This window comes from Eschrichtius robustus, chromosome 2 (genome assembly GCF_028021215.1).
Source record: "Eschrichtius robustus isolate mEscRob2 chromosome 2, mEscRob2.pri, whole genome shotgun sequence".
Classification (NCBI taxonomy): Eukaryota; Metazoa; Chordata; class Mammalia; order Artiodactyla; family Eschrichtiidae; genus Eschrichtius; species Eschrichtius robustus.
This window is the reverse complement of record NC_090825.1, coordinates 154,966,379-154,990,914: the sequence shown is the minus strand read 5'-3', so window position 1 is coordinate 154,990,914 and position 24,536 is coordinate 154,966,379. Positions and strand designations below refer to the sequence as shown.

Here is a 24,536-nt window from a genome sequence, read left to right as displayed (position 1 = left end):
GAAGTTGTAAGGGGCTGACCAGACCCAGAGGCCTGTGCTTTGAGAGTTTGCTTCTGATCCCATCCTCAGTATTAACTGTCACTTAGTTAATGTAGCTGCTGAGGAAAACCAGATAATCGAGCTTAAAATTAGGTGCCCTGCATTTGTACCTATGAGTCATTAAGTTTTCATCTCAGGCTGGGTAGGGGCGAGGGGAGGACTTCCATTTTCTCCTGTAGTCTAAAGTGCATAAATGAGCCACGGCTATCTTAGACCCTGTTTGGAGGTCTCTTACTCTGTGTTCGTGTTCTTTGTCATCCTAAGAGTCAAGTTTCTGGAAGGGCGACATCAGGATAAGTGGCAGATTTCTGTGTAAATATGTTAACATTTCATAGTGAGGTTTGGGGTCAGGGCTGTCCCTGACTTCTCTTTTAAATTTCTTTATTGTTTAAACAGTTTTATTGATGTATAATTCACATGCCATACAATTGACTCTTTTGAAGTATATGCAATTCAGTGGTTTTTAGTAAAATCTGTGAATTTATAGAGTTGTATGCACCTATCATGTAATCTAATTTTTGAACATTTCCATCACCCTCCAAAAGAAACCTTGTGCCTATTTGGAATCACTCTCATTCCCACCCCCAGACCCATTCAACCGATAATTTACTTCTTACCTCTATAGATTTGCCTTTTGTAGACATTTCATATAAATGGGATCATACCGTATGTGGTCTCTTGTGTCTAGCTTCTTTTATCTAGCGTAATGTTTTTGAGGTTATGCAGTAGCATGTATCATATTGCCAAAGAATATTCTATAGTATGGATATACTACATTTTATTTATCCATCCACCAATTAATGGACATTTGGTTTGATTCCACGTTTTCGCCGCTCTGGCTGATGTGTGCATGTAGTTTTAATTTCACTTGGGTGGTTACCTAGGGGTAATTACCTGGGTCATATGATGAATCAGTGTTTCAAAGTAGCAGTTTCGAATTTGACAATTCCACCAGCAATGCATGAGGGTTCCAGTTTCTCCATATCCTTGCCAACACTTGTTATTATTGGATACAAGTCCTTTATTGGATATATGATTTTCAAATATTTTTTCCTAGTTCATGGCACGTCTTTACTTTTTTAATGGTGTCTTTTGAAATGCATTATTTTTTATCTGAATGAAGCCCAGCTTATTTTTTTCTTTTATCAATATACTCTTTGGTGTCATAGCTAAGAAATCTTCGCCTGACCCAACATCAGTGTCTTGATGCTTACCTAAAATCTTGTAGGCTTTGTTCAACAGGAAGTGACCAGTGACACCTACTATTTAGTGCCTTGTTTAAACAGATGAAAGATGAATATGCACGTTGTGGCCTGAACCTACTCTAATGAAAGCTTGCCGACAGTTTTCCTAAGGTCGTGAAGGTGCCGCAGCCAGACTGGACTCCTCCATCACCATGCCATGGCCTTCTTAGCATCTCTTCCTCATCTTAGTGCCTGCCAGCAGCAGAGGAAGGAGAACATAGGTCTTTCATGTACCTTTTTGTACTATGAGGTAGCACTGTGCCCTCCTTACTTTTTCAGAGCCTTAGGTAGAGGACCCTACCCTGAGGTGCCACAGCTGGAGGAACACAGCCCTTCTCTTTTTATAGGTTTTAGAGTGAGATAGCGGGACAGTAGCTCACTCTCAGGCAACAAAAAACCAAACAAAAAACCACCCACTACCTTAGGGTTTTGTCCTAAGAATATGCTGGTTGCAGCCTCTGTAGGTAGACACCAGGCGTCCCTGAGAGCTTCTGATAGACTTGATACTTCTCCCCAATCCTGTTGTGTCTCTCCTGCTTTCCTAAAATACTAAGTAGTTTGTGTCCACTTTCAGTTCTGGATTTTTTCCCACTGCGTTTAGACTGGGAGAAACGTTATCAAATCCCAGCGTCATGAATGCCTGATTATCACTTGTAACTTTTGTCTCTTGAGCCTAGAAGGCATCTCTTGTGTATAAATGACACTGGACGTTAATATGCACCCTAAACTTGAATACAGTGCACATCTAGTAACAGCTTGTATAAAACGTGTTACTCCCCAAAGTAGTCCTAACACCTTATAATTGAAAAAGTGAGTTATAATTGACCAAATGCTTTCACAAATATGATCCCTTTTGATCCTCACATCTCTGTGGGGAATTACTGCTCCTTTTTTTAAAAAATAAATTAATTTTATATTTATTTATTTTTGGCTGCGTTGGGTCGTTGCTGCGCGTGGGCTTTCTCTAGTTGAGGCGGGTGGGGGCTACTCTTCTTGCGGTGCGCGGGCTTCTCATTGTGCTGGCTTCTCTTGTTGCGGAGCACGGGCTCCAGGCGCGCGGGCTTCCGTAGTTGTGGCACACAGGCTCAGTAGTTGTGGCGCACGGGCTCAGTGGCTCCGCGGCATGTGGGATCTTCCCGGACCAGGGCTCGAACCCGTGTCTCCTGCATTGGCAGGCGATTCCTAACCACTGTGCCACCAGGGAAGTCCCTACTGCTCCTTTTCTACGTATGAAGAAAATGTCTGGACTTCCCTGGTGGCACAGTGGTTAGGAATCGCCTGCCAATGCAGGAGACACGGGTTCGAGCCCTGGTCCGGGAAGATCCCACATGCCGCGGAGCCACTGAGCCCGTGCGCCACAACTACTGAGCCTGCGCTCTAGAGCCCGTGAGCCACAACTACTGAGCCCACGTGCCTAGAGCCTGTGCTCTGCTACAAGAGAAGCCACTGCAATGAGAAGCCCGTGCACCGCAACGAGGAGTAGCCCCCGCCCGCCGCAACTAGAGAAAGCCCACGTGCAGCAACGATGACCCAACGCAGCCAAAAATAAAATATAAACAAAGAAACAAAAAAAGACTTGTCAGAAGTCATTTATCCCCAAATATAGGATTTCTAACACCAAATTTGATGCCTTTCATGTAGCATCATGCTTCCTCTCCAAAGTAATAAAACTGAATTTTGGTAATTTTAAGAATATTAGACATGCCATGTTATATTAGACCTATGGTTAATCTATAAGCAGTCATTTACATTTTGAATGAGATCTGTAGACAGCGATATATATTCACTTTTTAGGACTTATTTCCTTCTCAAGCTTCTATTTCTTGCTACAAAGTAAAACGTTTTGTTTCCTGTTAAAGGAGTTCTAGGCATTGTCAGTGGGTAAGGTTTGTGGTGGTAGCCAGAGTACAGAGATCCTGAACGTGGGGACATCCTTTTGCCATTAAATTTATACTGTGCCCGAAGCTGGGTTGAATAGTTTTAGGCTGTTTGAGGTCCCAGGAAGACTCTTTGCCCACCCAGGGAGCAAAAGGCCCAGGAAAACTTCCATGTGATTTTAGCTTGACCCCATTTACTGGATGATTCATCCCTTCTTTCCTTAATTCCACGCCAGCTTTCTTCACCTAGGTTTTCTCCTTTTCCCGAGACCATTCTTATCGTGATCTCTTGTTTCACCACCTGTGGCTTAGGACCATATTTCTCCAAGTGTGGGCCCTTGAGCAGAATCATCAGTTTGTTAGAAATAGAAATTTGGAACCCACAAAATCTGCTTAGTCAGAAACTCGAGGGGATGGGGCCCAGCAGTCTGTCTTTGACACACCTTCCAGGTGATTCTGATGCATGCTCAAGTTTGAGAACCATTGGTGCAGTAGTTAATTTTTTTTTTTTTTTTTAAGCATTCCTTTAACCTTTCAAAGTGATTTATGAATTTCATCTGACTTACCACCCTTTAGGACAGCATTTTTCTCGCAGTGCTTTGTTTTTGGCCAAAATAAAGGGTTCCGTGGTCAGCTGGCATGGGAAAGACTACATTCTCATGCGTACTTACTCTGTGCCCCCCATACCCTACCCCCAAAGTAGGTTAGTGATTCATAATTCACAGTGGCATTTTGAAGGATTCTGAGATGTACTGCATAAAGAATCTAATAGATTAACTTTGACCTATTCACCCCCTCCCCCCCCCCGCATAAACACCTATCATCATCCCATGAGCTAATGTTGGATAGGACACCTCTGTGACCTTTTGGTTTAGGAGTTTCCTTATTCTCTTTTGGTCAGTCTTTGTGTGTTTAGATGTACTTCTCTTTTTGTCTTTGCTTATTTATTTCATTGCTAGTTAGACTTGCTGGGTCTTTTTTCCTTTTGCATTCTCAATATTAATTTGAAAATTTTGTACTTGAACTTTCTGTAACACATCTTTGAAACGATTCCTTTCCTCTTTCTGTCATCTGGTCTCTGAGTGATTGTCTGTTTGTTTTCATGTTTCTTTAGAGTGTTAGCCCTGGATTGGGTCAGATAACTTATGGGGAGTACTTACAATGAGTTTTAGGTCTTGTACTTGTGAATATTTCTTTTTTCCATTTATGCTTTTCCCATACTTATTTTTTTGATAGGCTTCTGTGACCCAAGTTGAAATTTTATAATAATTTACTTTGAACAACAGAATAATTTTTGTTATCTTTCTGTATTCTATATTGAAATGGTTATTTTCATACTTTTAATAAGAATGCTACTTTGGTACTACTGGTGGTTATAATGGTTTCAGCGGTTTTTTTAATTTACTTAATAGTTGATGTAAGATTTTTAAGCTTCATTGCTTGTGATAGGGAATTAGCAACTAAAATAGTATGTTAACATTTATCTTTTCCAGTGAACCTACTCAGAAATTCACTTTTCCTTCACAGAATTTGTAACAGAACTTCATATTGCCTTGCAGTGCTTACTGCATACAAGCTATGCTCTTGTTTCTGCTTGCAGGCTCTTGCCAGATGTCATTTTGTCAATGACACCCATTCCTACCACTGCATTTGAAGTTGCAGACCTCCTTCCCCACACGACCTGTTCCCCTCTCTACTTCATTTTTGTCTTTTGTGTTGATCAATATGTAACAAACTATGCATTTTATTTATTCATTGTGTTTGTTCTCCTTTAATACAAGGTGAACTCCCTGAGGGCAAGTGTTTTCATCTGTTTGGTCACTGCTTTACCTCTACTGTCTAGAACAGTGTGACACATTATGGATGCAGAGTAAGTTTTTTATTGAAGTACAGTTGATTTACAATGTTAATTTCTGCTGTACAGCAAAGAGACTCAGTTCCATATATATGCATTCTTTCTCATACTTTTCCATTATGGTTTATCACAGGATATTGAATTTAGTTCCCTGTACTGTATAGTAGGACCTTGTTGTTTATCCATCCTATATATAATAGTTTGCGTCTGCTAACCCCAAACTCTCAATCCATCTGTCCCCCACTGAATTCTTGATTTAAAAAAAAATTTAATCTCAGGAGATGTAGAAAATGCATTCCATAACATTCAGTATCTATTCATGATACAAAATGAACAGACTATCATTAGAAGGTATAAATATTCAGCAGATGTGATATTTAATGGTGAAACATTGAAAACATTCTTTTTTAATATTGGAAACAAGATAAGACGCCTTTCACCAACAAGATAAGATAATCCTTCTTTGCAGCATTATATAGGAAGTCTTACACAGGAAGAAAAAGAAGAATTCTTAGCATTGGAGAAGAAGAAACTGCTATCACTAGTCATTGAGGATATCTTGTCCCTGTAGAAAAACCAAAAGAATCTACAGATGAAGTATTCGAATGAATAAAAGTGGTTAGCAAGTATACTGCAAACAAAATCAATATACAAAATCAATTGCATTTCTGTACTCTGCTACAACTATTTAGAAAAGGCAATGAGATACCATTTATAATATTATCACAATTATAAAGTACCTAGGAATAACTCTAGCAAGAATAGGCAACAACTATATGGAGAAAATTATAGAACAAAGACACTTAAGAAAAACTAAAGGAATGGAGAAATAAATCTTATTTCAATAGAAAATTTCAATCTACAGAAGATGTGATTCTCCCCAAATTGTTTCAGAGATTTTATGACACTAAAATGAATTTCCTTCACCTCCCTCCCCCACATAGAACATGCGAGCTGATTCTTAACAGCAAATGGAAGAGTGAATTGGGGATTTTTGACCTACTAGATATTAAGACTCGCTATTATAAAACTCTACCAATTAAGACAGCATGGTACTGAGCAGAAATAAAAATAGATGATTGGAAGAGATTAGAGAAGCCAGGAGCACAGCCGTACATTTATGGTAAAGAGGAATATATAAATATATATGTATATGTTTTGGGGGTCAGCCTTTAAGTTCTCTCAGCAAATTATAGTTATACATTGCAGTGTTATCAACTAGTCACCATGCTATATATTAGAACCTCAGAACTTATTCATCTTATAGCTTAAAGTTTGTAGACTTTATTTTTTTAGAGCAGTTTTATGTTCACAACAACATTGAGTGAAAGGTACAGGGATTTCCCATGTACCCCCTGTTCCCACATATGTATAGCCTCCACCATTATCAACTACTCAGCAGAGAAGTATATTTGTTACAATTGATGAATCTGCATTTACACTTCATTAGCACCCAAAGTCCATAGTTTACATTAGGATTCACGCTTGGTGTTGTATGTTCTATGGGTTTTGACTAATGACATTATCCACCATTATGGTATCACTTAGTTGGAATCAAAGAGTATGTAGCCTTTCAGATTGGCTTCTTTCACTTAGTAATAAGCATTTAAAGTTCTTGCATATCTTTTCATGGGTTGATGGCTTATTTCTTTTTAGTGCTGAATAATATTCCATTATCTGGATGCACCAGTTTGTTTACCCATTCATCTACCGAAGGGCATCTTGGTGGCTTCCAAGTTTTGGCAATTATGAATAAAGCTGCTATGAAACATCTGTGTCCAGGTTTTTTATGTGGACATAATTTTTCAACTCCTTTGTGTAAATACCAAGGAGTCCGATTGCTGGATCGTATAGTAAGAGTATGTTTAGTTTTGTAAGACACTGCCAAACTCTCTTCCAGAATGGCTGTACTATTTTGTATTCCCACCAGCAATGAATGAGCGTTCCTATTACTTCACATTCTTGCAAGTATTCGGGGCTGTCAGTGTTTGGATTTTCATTTTTCTAATAGGTAGGAGCATTGTCATTAATTGGCGGAGGGGGGGGAACAAAGGAAGTAACTCAGATATTCATTAATATCACTAGAATGATCTTGATTAAGCATGGTCAGTCCCTGAACTAGTGTCCTCCCGGACTGGGGAGTGCAGCGCGGGGCGGGGACTCGCAGAGAGGAGAACAGCGCATCAACACCAGCGGGAGGCGCGCAGGTCTCGGGATGCGGAAGGCGGGCCGGCGCCGCGCTCCTCTCCGCCCCCGCGAGCGAGACGGTCACGTGCAGCGGAGGGGCTGACCTCCGCGGGCGGGCCTGGGAGGGGCGCCGCGCCGGTGGTTCAGGGTCGCCCGAGGCTAGGCGCGAGGCGGGCACTTGCGCAGCGCGGGGCGGAGTGCGAGCCGAGGCCGGAACCGCCGCGGGTGGGGAAGGGCGGGGAGGAGCCTGGGAGCGCGCCGGCCGCCGCAGGGGGAGGGGCGGGGCGGAGCCGCGGCGCGCGCGCCCGTCGGAGGGGGAGGGACAGAGCAGCCATTGGGCGCGCTCAGGGTGGCCGCTGCGAGCGTGGGGCGAGCGTGGACCGCGGCGCGGCGGTGCGACTCCATCCCCGGCCCTTCTCCCCGCCCCAGGCGAGGGCACCGTGTGGCGGCGGCGGCGGGGCCGGCGGGGCCAGCGAGGCCGGAGGAGGCGGCTGTGCCCGGGCATGGTGGTCTGGGGCAACGCGGAAGGTGAGCGACCCCCGGGCCGGCGGCGGGGGTGGGGGCGGGGTGGGACTGGCCTCGCGTCGCCGGGCGGCGGCCCAAGCGCGGGCGGCCTGAGGCGGGGCGGGGGCGGCGCGCCGGCCCGGCCCCCGCGGCCCTTGGTCTCGCGGCCTGGGCGGCCCGCGAGAAAAAAAAAAAAAAAAAAAACTTAAAAATTGAGAGTTGCATATATAATAAAATGGCATGAAACTATACACAAGCATTGTCCCAAAACCAGTTTGCTGGTTTTGATGCTGTAATATAGTTAGGTAAGATGTAACCATTGGAGGAAACTGGATGAAGCATACATAGGACTTCTGTGTACTATTTTTGCAACTTCTTTTTTACCTCTGATTTTTTCAAAATGAAAAAAAAAGTCAACAATTTTAGTGCTGTTTTCTTGTAGATGAAATAGTGTCCCGCCATGAAAGCAATGAATTACTGATAAAAACCGAGGGCTACATCTCAAAAACATCATATTGAATAAAAAAGCAAATAGCATAAAAAGATATAGTATAAAACTCAGAACATACACCCTAAACAATATGTTATTTAGAGATACAGCTATGAGAAAACTAACAAGAAAAGCAAGTGGATGATAAGACACAAACTTGAAGATAATGTTTATCTCAAAGGACTAACGGAGGGTATGTGACCAAGAAAAGGGATTCAGGGTCCTCAAAGGTGATTGTAATGTTCTTTTCCTTAAATTTTTATTAATCACTATTTTATAACAACTCTGAAGTCTTAAAAATGTATAAACCTGATCTTTAGCATTTAATAATCACCTTTATTGAAAAGAGTAAAATTAAGTGAAAGGTGAATAAAATTCAGCAACATTAAACATGTTTGATAGAGCATATAATTATAAGAGCATCTAAGAGAAGATTGGGTTCTAGTTTAAATTCTGGTCTGACTAATTTGGGGTTAGTAGGTTTTGGTCAGTGGTTTTTGAAGGGCGGTCCCTGGGCCAGCAGCATTAGTACCACTTAGATATTTGTTAGAAACGTAAATTCTCAGACCTTACCCCAGACCTACGCTCTTGGGGAAGAGCCCGGCACTCTCTATTTTAACACAAACCCTCCAGGAGGTTCTGATGTGCACAGACTTTTGAGAGTCACCAGGAAGTTCAACTTTCTCACCCATAAAATTAGAAGCTAAAACTAGATCAGTGTTTCCCAAAGTGTGGTAGATGTAGTACTGATCATGTGCAAGATGTTTTTAAGTGATAGACACATCACCATTTAAAATTTTATTTATTGTAATGTTTGTTAGACTAGTACAGATAGCTTACCAAACCCGTAAGTTCACTGATGTTGTGTCGTACATTGCTAAGTTAAAAAAAAAAAAAAAAAGGAAAGGAATCAACTTAATGTAAATATAAATAATAAGGCAAAATAGTAAGGTATGTATAGCAGAAAGTAACACAGCATTGTAAATCAACTATACTCCAATAAAAATTTAAAAAGTAAGGTGATATGAGAATATCACAAAATTCCTGGGGTTAGTTCTTAGATATTAAAGTTTCGGTAGTCCTGAAGAGGATCAATCTTGAAAATATTTTCCATTCTAAAATTCTGAGACTTCATATGCTTGCTTTTCTTACAGATCTGCCTCCTTAATTTTGCTTTTTAAAATTCAAGCTAACACGTTAAAAATTTAGTCCACACAGCTTGTGTTGGGAGAGGAATGGCCTGTTACTGCGCTTTTGTATTGGGGGATACTTATCTGAGATTGAAAATTTAACCATAGTTAATGGAAAGTGTGGATAATGCACATGCGAATCATTAAAATTAAATATATTAAGGAGAAATCTGTTTTGAAAACATGATTTAATTTTAGAAGCACTTTCTTTCACTACGTGTAGTATTTATAGTGGAGTAGACAGATGGTTTTATGTAAGGAAATGAAATGAGGTTTGTGGACAGTAAGAAACATATTTTGATAATTAGGGATTTAGACTTTGAAAAGTCTATACAAGTTATAAACAGCTACAACATGACCGGCCCTTTTGTTAAAAAGTAAATTTATTTATTTATTTATTTTTGGCTGCGTTGGGTCTTTGTTGCTGTGCGTGGGCTTTCTCTAGTTGCGGCGAGCGGGGACTACTCTTCATTGCGGTGCGTGGGCTCTAGGCGCGCGGGCTTCAGTAGTTGTGGCACTTGGGCTCAGTCGTTGTGGCTCGTGGGCTTAGTTGCTCCACAGCATGTGAGATCTTCCTGGACCAGGGCTCGAACCCGTGTCCCCTGCATTGGCAAGTGGATTCTATACCACTGCGCCACCAGGAAAGCCCATGACTGGCCTTTTTAACTGGCATTTTAAATAGCTTTTTTGAGATGTAGTTCACATACAGTTCACCCACTTAAAGTGTACAATTCAGAGGTTGTGTATAGCCAGAGAGTTGTGCAGCCATCACGGTGCACAATTCTAGAACATTTCATTACCCCAGAAAGCAACCCTATATCCATTAGCAATTATTCTCCATTCCCTCTACACTCTCAACCCTAGGCAACCACTTATCTACATCTTATTTCTATGGATTTGCCTATTCTGGGCATTTCATATAAATAGAATTTATATTTCATATAAACATAATGATATGTAGCCTCTTGTGACTGGCTTCCTTAATATAATATTTTCAAGGTTCATCCGTATTGTAGCATGTATCAGTACTTTATTCCTTCTTATTGCTGAATAATATTCTGTTCTATTGATATTATATGTCACTTGATGGACATTTGGGTTGTTTGCCCTTCTTGTCGTTTATGAATAATGTTGCATGTATGAACATTCATGTACAAGGGTTTGTGTGAAAGTATGTTTTAATTTCTGTTTTATACCTCGGAGTGGGATTTCTGGGTCAGATGATGACTGTGTTTAACATTGTAAGGAACTGACTGGATCTAAAATGCATTCTCATTTAAAGCAAAATTACAAGTTTGCTGAAAACTTAAATACATTTCTGTTCTAATTTATAATAAGGTACCAATTTTGTTTGTCAATGGTTTTATTACAGAATATCTCTCTAAAATGATATTTGGCAAAAATCATCATTAAAATACATGTTTTTGAAAACAGCAGCTTACAAACGGCTGTTCTACATCACAATTTATCATCATTTATGAAAATTGTCACATCTTCTGTGACATGGTTCTTTCTCTGCATATTTTATCGCTGCCTGTGTCATTTAGCATTTAGGGGGAAAAAATGTCATGGAATCTGCTTCCTGAGCTGATGATTGAATTCAGATTGTTTTGGTTGACTTTTACAAATAAATTACATGTTAAGAAACTGATGGTAGTTTTTTTTCTAAAATTCTCGTTTCAGCAATAATAAAAATCATACTTCTAAAATAAAAACATAACATTTTGTAGTCTAGCTGCATCTGACACTTGATATTTTGCTGTGTTGCCCTATTAATATTTTGAAGTTATAAGGAGAGATACTATTTTGTGTAATGAGAATTTATGTTCAGTAAATTGTTAATATTTGACTTTGTCTTACTTTCTTCTAATGCTTTCCTAAAGGCTTATGTACTAAATTACCTACCTTTAGATTTCTTTTTAGGAAAGGTGTTCAAGATATTTCTTTTTCATACCTACTTGTGAAATGAGGTTTTTAGCACCTCCTTGTTATGAAGGAATATTTCTGAAAAAAATAAGATAAACAACTAAATGCAGTGAATAGCTGAAGTAATAGAGAAGTGGTAGTATAGAAAAAAGATGCTCCTCAGGGAAGAGAAAGAAAAAATACCAGTTGGACTTGAATGGATAAGATTTATTTAAAGCCTTTCATTGCTGCATGGAGGATAAACAAAAAGAGTAGTAAGGCAGCATGAGGCATTCAGTGTCCTTGTAAAGAAGACAAGAAATATCCTTAATCTCTGAATCTATAACTATATGATTCTACACATAGATCAGCTAAAATCATCCTTTGTTTTATTTCTAGTAGGGATAAGCTGTTGTATGCACAATATTGTAATGGATGTTTGTAGTGAAGACTTGAAGCATTTGGATCATTTGGGAAGTAGACTCAGACAGGGTTTATTGTGTAGAATACTTGTAAGCATGTGCCCTTGGGAACAACATAGTGGGAGGGAGGCAGAGGCGTCAGGATTGGGCAGAAGCTTACGTCAAAGTGTCTCCTTGGCCAGCCTTCCAAGAGAGGTTTGTTGATAGCTTGGATGTGGGGTATGACAGAAAGAGGTGTCAGGATGATTTCAAGGATTTCAGCCTAACTAACTAGAAGGACGAAGTTGTCATCAAGTTCATCCTTTGAAAGGAGGTTTGGTGGAGAAGATCTGGAGTTAGTTGGGCCTGTTAAACGTTCGAGATCTGTGAAACATCTATTGGCAGAGGATGAGATGAGTTGGTGAGTCCATATGTGAAACTGGAGCCCAGGAAAGAGGTCTGCAGTATATATAAATATGGGGGTGGTCAGCATAGGATAGATGCTAATTAGACCAGGAGACTAGCTGAGACCACCAAGTGAGCATGTGTAGACTGACTTGAGGATGAGACAGGGCTGAGTCCTGGGACACTTCAGCGCTTAGAAATTGGGGCAAATAGGGGAAACCAGCGGAGGAGACTGGGATGGAGCCCCAGGACCCAGCACACTGCTTAACAGCAGTGGGTAGTAGATGTTTATTTAGTGGATAAATGTCCAAAGTGGAGGGAAAATAACATGGGACAGTGATGAATTTTATTTCTCCAGGTAGAATAAATTAAAAGGTGAAAAATAGGATCAACTTTTATCTATCTCATCGGTGAATGGGTGGGGAGTGAGTCATGGAAATTAGAATAAAAATAGATGTGTTCTTTTCTATAAAAATAGATGTGTATACATATAAAATAGGAACCGTTCCTTTTAATAAACTGAAGTATTTTTAATGCAGTTACTTTCTTTTAATCTTTATGGTACCTATTGTGCTTGTGTGGCTAATTCTTCGAGAAACTGTATAAAAATGTCCCTTGTGTATAGAGATGAATCCAATTCTTCAGATTGATTATTTCTGTTGTTTGTGAATATGCTTTAAAGTAGCACATTAAGTAGTTGAAACTCATTTGAGAAATTATCCTATATTTGTATCTCTCTTCTTTGTACTAAATGACAGAAGAATTTCATTTATATATTTGCTACCATATATTTGATAATTTACAGTAGAATTTTCAGTGTTCTTCATGGTTAAAATTGGTACTAAAGGTGATTTGGAAATTGTGTTGAGCATGTATCTTGCTAAACTATAGAAGACAGACATTTTCTTCAAGGATTTTATATTCTAGGTGAAAAAGTTAAAACATTTATGGAAAGGTACATAAACAATTTTCTTGGGAAAATATACAGTTATGTCATTGAAACTCTGAGTCCTGTCTTACACTGAGCGGGACATTTATTAAAGAATAGACTGAAAGCAGAAATATCTGTAAGCTTGAATTTTGACAGAATGAAAGAAGAATACAAAAATCAAGCTCACAAACTCAGCTGCCTTGATGTGGATGAAGCTTCTGTAAACAGACAGCTACTGTCCTTGAATAATAGTTCACATATCTTTTGAAGTGAATTAAGCTTTGGTTGTATTGGACCTGACCTGTCGGTGAGAAGGAGATGGCTGAGTCCAGGGAGGCGTGTGAGCTTTCTCAAGACAGACTAGAGTCGCTGGTGACTGAGACAAGTAGTGAAACGTTATTTCAAGGGTTGAAATGTGAATAGGAACCAGTGATTTAACAATGCTCATCTCTAACTTTAAGCCTTTTCTTGAGCCAGAAACCTTGGTTTTTTATGAGAGTTTGAGATTCCCTGAAGATACAACCTAGGTTGGACAGTTACCCGGATCTATTATACATTTAAGCTCAGGAAAGTTATGTGAACTGTGTTACTGCTTCTTGTTTTTGTGAATTTTTGGTCCAGGCTTTCAGAAAGACCTGAGCTGAACTCTAGGACAAAGCTTGTGGTGACCACCATTGCTGTTTCAAGCCACTGTCCTCTGTGTTTCTTTCTGTCATTCAGGAATTTTGTTGTCATAGCTCCTCTATTACTGACGTCTGTGTGTGTGTGTGTGTGTGTGTGTGTGTGTGTGTGTGTAGGGGGTGTCCTTCATTTGTAAATTCTGTAATCTTTGGACCTTGGATGGAGATGGTAAATACAGAAGTCTTAGAATAGAATTGGTCCCAAACTATTTTGAGAGAAAACACAAAGCATATTAAAACTTACATTTTCAATTAAAGCATAGGGAAACCATTCACAAAAAGGGTGCAGAAGTTGATGCTGTTGTTTATTGTGTTATATGCTGGTTATAGACCTTCATTTTACGGTTATTTCTCTGAAATGCAGTAAAAAAAACAAAACCAAAAAACAATGCCTAGCACCGTAGCAGCCCGTATGAAATGAGGCATATGCTGTTTCTAAGACTCACAGCATGTTTTTCTGATACTGTGTTTGCCCATAAACATGTTGATGGTAGGTGCTGTCTGAGGCAGGGGCGGTTTTCCTATGGAAATCCTCTCTTGAACATACTGGTTTCTGATTCCCCTTGAGGAAGAACGAAGCTCCTTTTTGCTTCCTTAGCAAATTTGATACTTCAAGTATTAATAACATAGCCAGTGGTTGATATGTATCTTGATGACTTACAGGTCATCATGATGGCTGCTCTGTCATAAGTTACTGTGGTTTCAGAGTACGTTAGAACTCTACGCAGCGTTTTGAGGCGGGAGGGAGCTGAGGTGTAATGAAAGAGAAATTCCCTGCACAGCAGTGGTGATGCCTTAATGATAAAATCATCTTGCTCGGTCTCAAAATCACTGGGTCTACCAGCAACAGCATTAGATGTGAAGTCTGACCTGGGCTTACATTTTGATTTTGCCATTAAAAGCGTTATCACTTTGCCCTCAACACTTCTGCGAGTCTAGAGGAATGTTAATTACTAAATTAAAACAAATTTATGAGATCCTTTTGATGGAGTAGAGTGTAATATCTGCTGAGTGCCCCAATATACATTGAGCCCTTTAGAGGAGAAGACTTGTAAGTGGTAAAGAGTAGGCTGCTTTTGGAGAAGGAAGCGTGAGGTGAGATGGCAAATTTGGGAATACGTTTTCTAAGGAAGGCCTTGGAGGAGGCCATCATTCTGTAAACCTGAACTTGAGATACAGCAGTGTCCGTTTTGGGGATAGGAGGTCTCTGGGGCATTTATGATTGGGAGTGTGTGAAAATACTGATTCAGAGCCACGAGACCCTGTGACATTGGCTGCATCTAACCCAGGTCTTTCTCATTTAGGGCCCCAGACTAGGGAAGCTACAGTTATCTTCTGAAAGATAGTAAAAAAGATGACCTTGCTGCTCTTAAAGTGAAAGAATCCAAATTTTGGTGAAGAAATGTTTTAGGGACAGGATTGCCCCCATGTTTTTAATATCACTCTTGACTGATTGTTTATTTCGCTTCTTATTTGGGGAAAAGTATATGGAAGTTTAGGTTGGGAAAACTACTTGGAAGAGTTTCTTTTTTTTTTTTTTTTAAAGTCCTTCAATCAGTTATTTATTTATTTATTTATTTATTTATTTATTTATTTATGGCTGTGTTGGGTCTTCGTTTCTGTGCGAGGGCTTTCTCTAGTTGCGGCAAGCGGGGGCCACTCCTCATCGCGGTGCGCGGGCCTCTCACTGTCGCGGCCTCTCTTGTTGCGGAGAACAGGCTCCAGACGCGCAGGCTCGGTAATTGTGGCTCACGGGCCCAGTTGCTCCATGGCATGTGGGATCTTCCCAGACCAGGGCTCGAACCCGCGTCCCCTGCATTAGCAGGCAGATTCTCAACCACTGCGCCACCAGGGAAGCCCGGAAGAGTTTCTTAAGAATAACCTCATTAAAAAAAAAAAGAAAAAAAAAAAAAAGAATAACCTCATTAGATAGTTCGTGTGTAGATGTGAGAATAAAGTTTTCTTATAAACAAATGATTTTTTTTATGGTTCAAATATTTTATTTTCTTTAAAGATAGGAGTAGATTTTATAGTTGGAGACTCTTGCTATTATTTAAGCAATAACCAATAAATGTGAGTAAGTAGCAATTATTTAGGAAGAATGATATAATGATGAACTATTGGAAAATATAAAAACTATAGGTAGCATTGTGGAATTGGAAGGGACTTATCACCTGATTTTATAGACAGTTATCTCATTATTTAGCCTCCTCACTCTAAAATGGTAAAAATATTAGTTGATCCAGAGTTATTTTAAGGAATAAAAGAGAATTTATTCATTCAACAATTATTTATTAAGTGCTTACTAGATGCTGAGGCACATGCAGGTTCAGAGGATGCGTCTGTGTATTAGAAAGAAGAAAATCCTGGCCTTCATGGATTTTACCGACTAAGAGGCAAGAGGCTTTACCCAGTGATGACAAACGAGATGAGGGCTTCCAGTGTGCTCCCTGCAATGGTGTTTTAGACTGAACACAGTGCCTGATAGTTGCGGTAGAAGAAGACTAGCACCAATGTGTCTTGGATGCAAAGTACACCCATTATCTCATTTAAATCTAACACCAGTTCTATAAACTAGGTCTAGTTTCCCCCCTTTTACAGCTGAGCAATGTTGTGTTCTTTTCGGTCTGTGATCAAATCATGGTTATTAAATAAATTAATGAGTAAACTTAGACCTAAAGTGTGGTCCAAGGTCTTCAGCCAGATAGTGGCAGAGCTGGCACTAGAACTGGTTTTGACTCAAGCTCAGGGCTCCTTTCATTGTACCGCATTGCCCCTCAGAGCGTGCATGGGCAAATAATCGTATGTACCATGGTAGATAGGAAGAGTGCACAGTTTCAGAGATCCCATACTTGCCAATATGAAAATCATTTCACACAGTACAAATAATAACAGTGAAATCAGGGCTGCTGGCATCCTCAGTTTTAATTCCCATCGCTAGTTATATTCAATTATCCAGTGAGATGGACTTTGAGCTGTGGATTTAGTGTATGAAGTAATAGGATCCAACTCGAAGTTTTCTCTGGCAAGCTATTGGCTGTGAAGTAAATTCAAGGCTGTTCATCCAAAATGTAAGGTGTCCTGAAGTAGATGTATATGTCATCTTGTCTAACGGGTGGGTTGTGTGAGAGATTTTTCTTTCCAAATTGAGTCATTGGAGACCATTGCTCCTATTACTGCCTTTGAAGTCCTGCAGCTGGTGAACCTTTGGTAGTTGAGATTTCTTTCTCAAAAAACAAAAACCAAAAACATGTATTATAAGTATTTGTAGTCTAGTTGTGTGTGGGTTACGTGTCTTAATTAGTAAAGTTCTAGTGAATGTCTTGGGATTTTATAAAAACTTCAGTAATAACTAAAAATGAACATTTCTGATCCTTTCTCGTGACCCCATAATCAAATCCAAGTCAGTTTCTACTCTCTGCCTGCTATCCTCCAACTCTGAACCATCTTGAAAATACTTGTTTTTTCTAAACATTGTTAGTTTAGGGAGTTACTTGGAGTGAGAGAGTCTCTTTCCTTTGGCTTCCTTTGGGTCAGCAAAGCAGAGGAGTTAGTTTTGGAGGGTTCTCCTCCTATGCATCATCAATTTCAGTCCTTGGCAACGTCTCTAGTCCCAAAGAAACGATGTGGGACTCCCCACGTCTTCCAGAATTTTTAGAAGGCACGTGATGTATTAACAGTACCTGTGTCTCTTCTGTAATTCATTTGGGCTCTGCAAAATGCCAAAGTGTATCTAAGAGAGCAGTACAAGACGTGTGCCTATTTTCTTAAAAGTCAACCTTAATTTCGTGTCACTCCAGTCTGCCGCTGGTCTACCCAATAATTAGGATTTTAAGGCTTATGAATAGTTAGGGGCGCTCCTAGTCCAGAAAGGAGATGCAACTGAAAATATGACATATATTGGCACTACCACTGCAGTGCTTTGGGTTTAAATATTCATCAGACAAAACTAAACTCTATGAAATGAATGCCAGGATAGACCAGTCTCATCCTGATTTCCTGTCTGGAGTCTATTGCTATAAAAAGTGTATATGTTTATAATTCCTGCCCCTAATATTCCCTTGCTTCTGTAGAGCAGCGTTGCTTTCCCAAGCACTTAAATATGTTTGATTTTACCCTTGTGCCTGTCTTTTAAGGCAGACAAACTCAAGTTGACACACAGTTTTTCTCATGACAAGGACCAGTTGTGATTTATGGCCATTTACAGGATGCCAGTGATGTGGAGAGGGTACATTTTGAGCGAAGAAGGCTATATATGTATATCCTTTCACTTGGCAATAAAGAACATGGTAAAAAACTGTTTTCTTCTCAGTGAAGAGCCCTTAGGCTAACTTCCTATAATGTTCACCTAATGTGTTACTATGTTCAAGTCACCTTAACAAATATTTCTTGAGTGCCTGCCTCCTGCAAGGTATTCCACTGGCTGAAGTGAAAGTTTCTGTGAGAAGCCTGATGTATAGAATTTGGAAGTAAAAAAATGCAGTGTTAGTGTGGGTCTTTACTGCTTTAGTTGAAAAGAAAGTGTTATGAGGTAACCTGTCTTTTCCTTTATGAATTTGGCTTGTTTAGCAAGAAACGTATTAACCAAAGATGAAAGGTAGATTCAGGAACATTTATTCACTTTTGAGTGTAAACTTTTATTTTCACCAGAAATTCCTAAACACCTTGATTATAATAAAGTACAACCCTGATTTTGGCTTTTAGGGCCAAGGGTAAAAGATTTGTAGGCTTACTGAAGAGTAGATTCTGTGAAAGCACAGACTCCTGATAAACGCTGAGTGCCCTGTAGTCCTCTAGATCAGCGGTCCCTAACCTTTTTGGCACCAGGGACCAGTTTCGTGGAAGACAAGTTTTTCCACGGACGGGGGGTTGGGGGTATGGTTCAGGTGGTAATGTGAGTGATGGGAAGCGGCAGATGAAGCTTCGCTGGCTCCCCGCCACTCACCTCTTGCTGTGCAGCCAGGTTCCTGGGGGGTTGGGGACCCCTGCTCTAAATAACTGTCCTAAAAGTGGAAGAGCCAGTCTTTTTGTTGGTGAGGACCCAGTGGCCTCCATCATTGTAACTACTGTGATATAACCTGTAGTGTGTGATTGATAAATAATTTAATACTGTTGACAGGGGTATTTGTTGCTTACTTTGTACATTTGCAAGCAGTTCTTTCTTCCTCATGAAACTCCTTGCATTAATAGTTGAGCGAAATGACATGATGAGTCAATAGGACTGCTTTCCCTGTGACCAGAGTTGTCAGGACAAGTCAAGGTCTAATCAGACATTTTCATTTCATTAAGTTGGACTTTTGCCAGAGCCTTCTGGAAGCCAGCATAACACTTGTTCTTGCAGGTCATTGGCCCAGACACAGTCACATGATTACACCTCCATGCGACAATGTCTGGGAAATGCTGTTTTATAGTCTTGTTTCGGAATAAAAATCAGGCTTCTGACGTTAAGAAAAAGGCTACTGCTGAGCTACCCCAATTCTTTTCCCTACCTCCGATTTCTTCCTGATACTTAGATGGAAGATCTGGCTGTATTCCTTTTCTTGAACTCTGTGTGGCATACTTGGGTACTTCATGTCCTAGTCTTTCAACCTGAGAGGAGGATCCTTCAAGTTTTTGCAGCTTTCAGCTCCATGAGCTCAGTAGGAGTATCCTTGAAGCAAAATAAGAACAGGGTGTTGCATGCTCTTTTTTTTTTTTTTAATTTCAGATTTTAGTGATCAATTTTAGTTATCTATGCAAAGTGATTCATGCAGATCATAAAATTCTTAGAGGAAAAGGAACCCTGGGACAGAAGACATGGGTCCACTGAGGGCGGTAGTCATGGTTTGCAAATAAAAATTGTGACTGCAGCCAGAAGAAGGAACAGTTGGGTGCTGAGAAAGGAAATGACAGATAACCATTCCTAGAGGGTTTATTTGGCTTTTTAGAAATAAGTAAACGAAAAGTTCCCTCTAGTTTGCTGCTTTGGGTCTTCCCTTTGAACACATCATCTAGACAGAGTTGACATAGATGGTTCTTTTAATTTAAAATCTCTGTAGTCTTCAAACAAGGAGGCCCCATGCAGGCAGTCTCATAGATGGTTGTACATGAATTACCCATCTGTCTTCAAGAAAGGGAGTTTGTGATTTCCTTCTAAGAAAAGGATTTGCAGGATGTGGCGGGAACGAGGTGAGTGAGGCCTTCAACTTCCATGCAGTTGCAGACATTTTGGAGGCAACTTGAACTCTTTGGATCATACTTTAATCCCTGATACCTAAGGATGGCGATCCTAATTTCAGCATCTGGGTGGTATTCATGAAAGACTTCTGGTTGAATAAGTAAGGAAGGATGCTCATATGAATAAACCTTATTATATGCCCCAGTTTCTGGGCAGCCTGCAGTACCGAGTTCTGACCTGGGATTAGGATGCCTTGTGTGGAGCTAGTGCCACTGCAGCTCTTAAGTCTCATCCAAGATGGTTATTTTCCATGTGCTGCTTCTGAGTAGCTGTTTCTTTGGCTTTCTAATAGCATGGATACTCAGCATAATCACAGACTCCTAGATATGGAAGTATCTGAATGATAATGTAGTCTAATTTCGAAAGAAATGAAATGAAAGAGGCCAAGTGACTTGCTTCAAGGTATCTGGTAGAAAAACTGGCGTTAGAACCTTGGTTCTGTGTTCTCAGTCCAGTGCTGTCTTGCAGTGCACTGAATTTCTCAGAGAAAATGAGACTAAATGTGGTGTTTTTCTGTGTCCTCCTTTGCTCCTGGTACTTAACAGACCTGGAATCTACTCATGTATGTGTCAGGTTTTAGATCAGCAATAGGCTCACTGATTATGGAAATAATTGGGGAGATGTGGTATGTGTGAAAGTTTCAGGTAAGCGAGGCAAGGGGTTATTGTGGTGGATTGGGAGATGTTTGCCAGTTCAAATCACATTTCTGCAGTGCGTGATGGGACTTGGGGCTCTTCTTTCTGTAGCTTATTAACAGATAAGCTGTTTCGCTGCTGGAGCTGCTGAATCTACAATAGCATGAATCAGCAAGAAGGAGGTGTGATTAGTCACGTGGACTTAGGCCTTTCCCATTGCCAAGGCTTGATATATTCACATCTTCCACTTTTTTTTTTCTTCCGGTTTTACTGAGATATAATTGACATACAGCACTGTAAAAGTTTAAGGTATATAGCGTAGTGCTTTGACTTACATACATCATGAAATGATTATCACAGTAAGTTTAGTGACCATTCATCATCTCATATAGGTACAAAATTAAAGTAGAAAAAAAGTGTTTTTTTTTTTCACATCTTCTGTTTTTTCCTCTTTGTAGAGGCTCATCACATGGAACGATAGCATGTTTAGTCTTCTGTGTTACACTTGGTTTAGTCCACGTAATTACATGTAATGTAAAATTACATACAGTGCAAATCAGTCAAGAGGCTATCTTTCCTTCCTCCATCTCTGAGACATGGGTGACCACAGGAGGCCACTCTGTTGACATTTCTTGCTCTTGTCGTGGCCCTGTTGCCAATCAGTCTAAAACAATATTTTTCTGTGAATTTCTTGTGAAGTTATTTACATGAAAAGTTTTCTAAACGTATGTAATTCAAACTTGATTCTTTGTTTAATGCCAGTGTAATTTTTATAGACTAGAAAAACAATTATATGAATTCTGGATTTTCCCGGGAAATCTATAACATGCCGATCTGAAGTTCATATGGGACCTCTGTCTCCTCGTGAGCCCTAGGTAAGGTACAGTGAGGATGGAGAGGTGGATAAAGGAAGGAGTGAGTGATGCTTCATTGAGGAAGGTGAGCAAGGTGGCCAGATAGGTTTGTTTCATGACAAAGAGTGTGATTTAAGCACTTACTTTCTTTTGAAAACCTCTCTTTTCACCATCTCCCTATCCTGATATCACAGGAGGAAGGAAAAAACCAAACAAACCTGTTGCCTCATTTCCTAAAGCAGTGATTCTCAAACTTTAATGAACATGCAAATCACCTTGCATTTTCCAAGACTGCCGACTCTGATTTAATAGTGGTGGGGCAGTGGTTCTCAAAGTGTGTTCCTCAGAGCAGCAGCTCCGGTTCCGCCAGCCGTGTTAGAACTATAAATTCATGGACCTCGCCTGACCTGCTGAATTAAAATCTCAGAGGATCGGCCTCAGAAACTGTTTTTACACATTCACCAGGTGATTCTTGTGTACCTTGAACATTTGAGAATCACTGCCATTGAAGCTATTCTCTTGGGATTTTCCCAGGCCTCTGGTATTTGCTACTCTGTGATTGGGCCTTGGTATTATTCCCTTGCTATTTAGCAATTGAAACTTTTGGGCAGAGATGTTACTTGAGGCTCCTGACTGGATGTTAGTGTCCAGCAAGTTAACTGGCTCTATTAAAGTATGTTTCTTAGTCCTTCACCACTCTCTCTGTTATAACCCTGATACTTTGTAAAGCAAAGATGCCATTTCATGGAATCATGAACATCAGTACCATGGCTAGACACCATACGTAACATGGCGATTGGGTAATACCTTAAAAGGTAGACCGAAAAAGAAACTGACGAAATAAAACACCCCAGAAGAAAATGCTCTTGTAGATTTTCAGGGGTTTTACATGTTAATATCAACTGAGTCCCAATTCACAGATAGTTTCCATCATATTAATAGCCAGTGGGCGTTGTTACCTAGATTCTATGCCTGCTTGGTTCAGATGGGTGCAACCATGCTTAGCAGTGCCTTTACCAGTGTTGCCATTACTGGTGAAGGAAGAATATTTTATAATAGGGATTGGATTCTCTCAGAAGTCAGTTTTCTTAAGGTATTTGCAAAGGATGAATGTTACCTCCTACAGTGTTTCAAGAGCTCTAACTTTAATTTTCTGAAAGTTTTATTGATTTCCTCCAAAGGCTATAGCTGGAGAAATACGCACTGTATGTTATTATTTGTCAGATTGGTTACAGGGTCTCCAATATAGGTGGGCTGAGGCTGGGTTTGTGCTTTTCCTCTGGGAGGTTTTTCATCTTAGAGAAAGGATCCATGTGTTTTGTGAATCTCTATAAAGCAATGAGAGGAGTTCAAAATTTATTAGAGTATTCGAAAAGTGCTCCTAAGAGGGATATTTGGGCACAAGGTCTAGATGCTAATGTATTATGTTCTTTGAAAACAGCTTAAATATAAGTACATTATAAGAACCCTAGTGAAGATTTAAGGGTAATGCTGTAAGATCTCTCATAAAGGATTCACAAAAAGTGCTGCAATTTTGTAACCTTTCCAGAAGCAATACAGTGTATGTTCACCCCTCATTTGCAACTTGAAGAAATTTACCCAGTTTATGCGGAAAATTGAAAAGAAGCAGATGCTTATTCCTAAGCTAGAGTTTTGAAGGCCAACAATTAAAATAAACATGTCTCTGCCAAAACTTGAACTAAATTTAAAAATTTAGCATATAAATTAAAGCTTACTTAAAACTAAATTTATCAAGGAAATACATTTGTTTTGCATTACTGGTTTCAATTATTGTGAAAAGGCTTCCATTTCTATGGAACACTGAAGATTTTTTAAAGTTTCAAACAATTTATTAGACAATTGCACCACTGAAAATGAGTTACAAGTGTCTGGCTTAAATGTATGAACTATTAGCACATCGTTGATGAGCTTAGAGAGAGATGTTAAAGCAGCCATTATCCTCCTGCAGTTTCATGTTCCTATTCCCAGGGGACTGTAAGAAACTGGTTTGTAGACTGAAAACAGATAAAGCTATGGGCTGAGGATATACGTAGCATCTCTTCTCTCCTATTCGTTTGTTCTTTCTCTTGGGAATCTGAATTTTGGGACATTGCTGATGAATTGCTGTCAGGCATGGGTACTCTTAGTTTATTGCCATAGAAGAAGAGAGAGATTACTTCCTTGTTTGCAGTACCTGTCTGCTCTAGTCCTGTCGGTACAGTGTTTCCTAATTAATATTTCCTAAACACCTACCTCATAACTTTTTTTCATTTACTAAATATTTATTTAGTTCTTGTTTTCCCAGCTTTCTTGAGGTATAATTGACAAATAAAATTGTATATATTTAAAGTGTACAAACTGATTTGATACACCTAGACATTGGGAAATACTTGTCCTGATGAAGTTAATTAACATTTCCATCACCTCACATAGTTCCCCTCTACCCCCATACCCTTGTTTTTGTTTTTGTTTTTTTTGGTGGTGAGAATGCTTAAAGTCTATTTCAGCAAATTTCAAGTATACAAGACAGTATTATTAACTACTGTAACCATGTTGTACATTGGATCCTCAGAACTTATTCATATTCTTCTTAAAACTGAAAGTTTGTACGTTTGACCAACGTTTTCCTGATTCCCTCATCTCCCAGACCCTGGCAAGGACCCTTCTATTCTGTTTCTATTAGTTCAATTTTTTTTTTTTTTTTAAGATTGCACATATAAGTGATACCATGTAGCATTTGTCTTTCTCAGTCTGACTTTTTCCATTTAACATAATGCCCTCCGAGTTCATTCATGTTGTCACAAATGACAGGATTTCCTTCTTTTTTATAGCTAAATAATATTCCATTGAATATATATACCACATATTCTTTCTTCATTCATTGATGGACACAGGTTTCCTTATCTTGGCTATTGTCATAATACTGCAATGAACATGGGAATGCAGATATCTCTTTGGGATACTGATTTCATTTCCTTTGGATATGTATCCAGAAGTGGGATTGCCGGATCATTCGTTAGTTCTATGTTTAACTTTTTGAGTAACCGCCATACTGTTTTCCATAGTGACTGCACCAATTCACATTCTCACCAACAGTGTACAAGGGTTCCCTTTATTCATAT

At 39.7% G+C, this 24,536-nt stretch overlaps 1 protein-coding gene across 1 annotated transcript in view; it reads left to right on the top strand.

The window, feature by feature from the left end:
• The first annotated feature begins 232 nt into the window (after positions 1-232).
• The window catches only part of LOC137758975 (uncharacterized), a 43,866-nt gene continuing 19,562 nt past the window's right edge, over positions 233-24,536 (top strand). Inside the window, exons 1-2 of the mRNA XM_068534914.1 lie at positions 233-351; positions 7,138-7,730. Coding sequence (XP_068391015.1) covers positions 233-351; positions 7,138-7,730 — 712 coding nt within the window. The remainder of the gene's footprint in view (positions 352-7,137; positions 7,731-24,536) is intronic.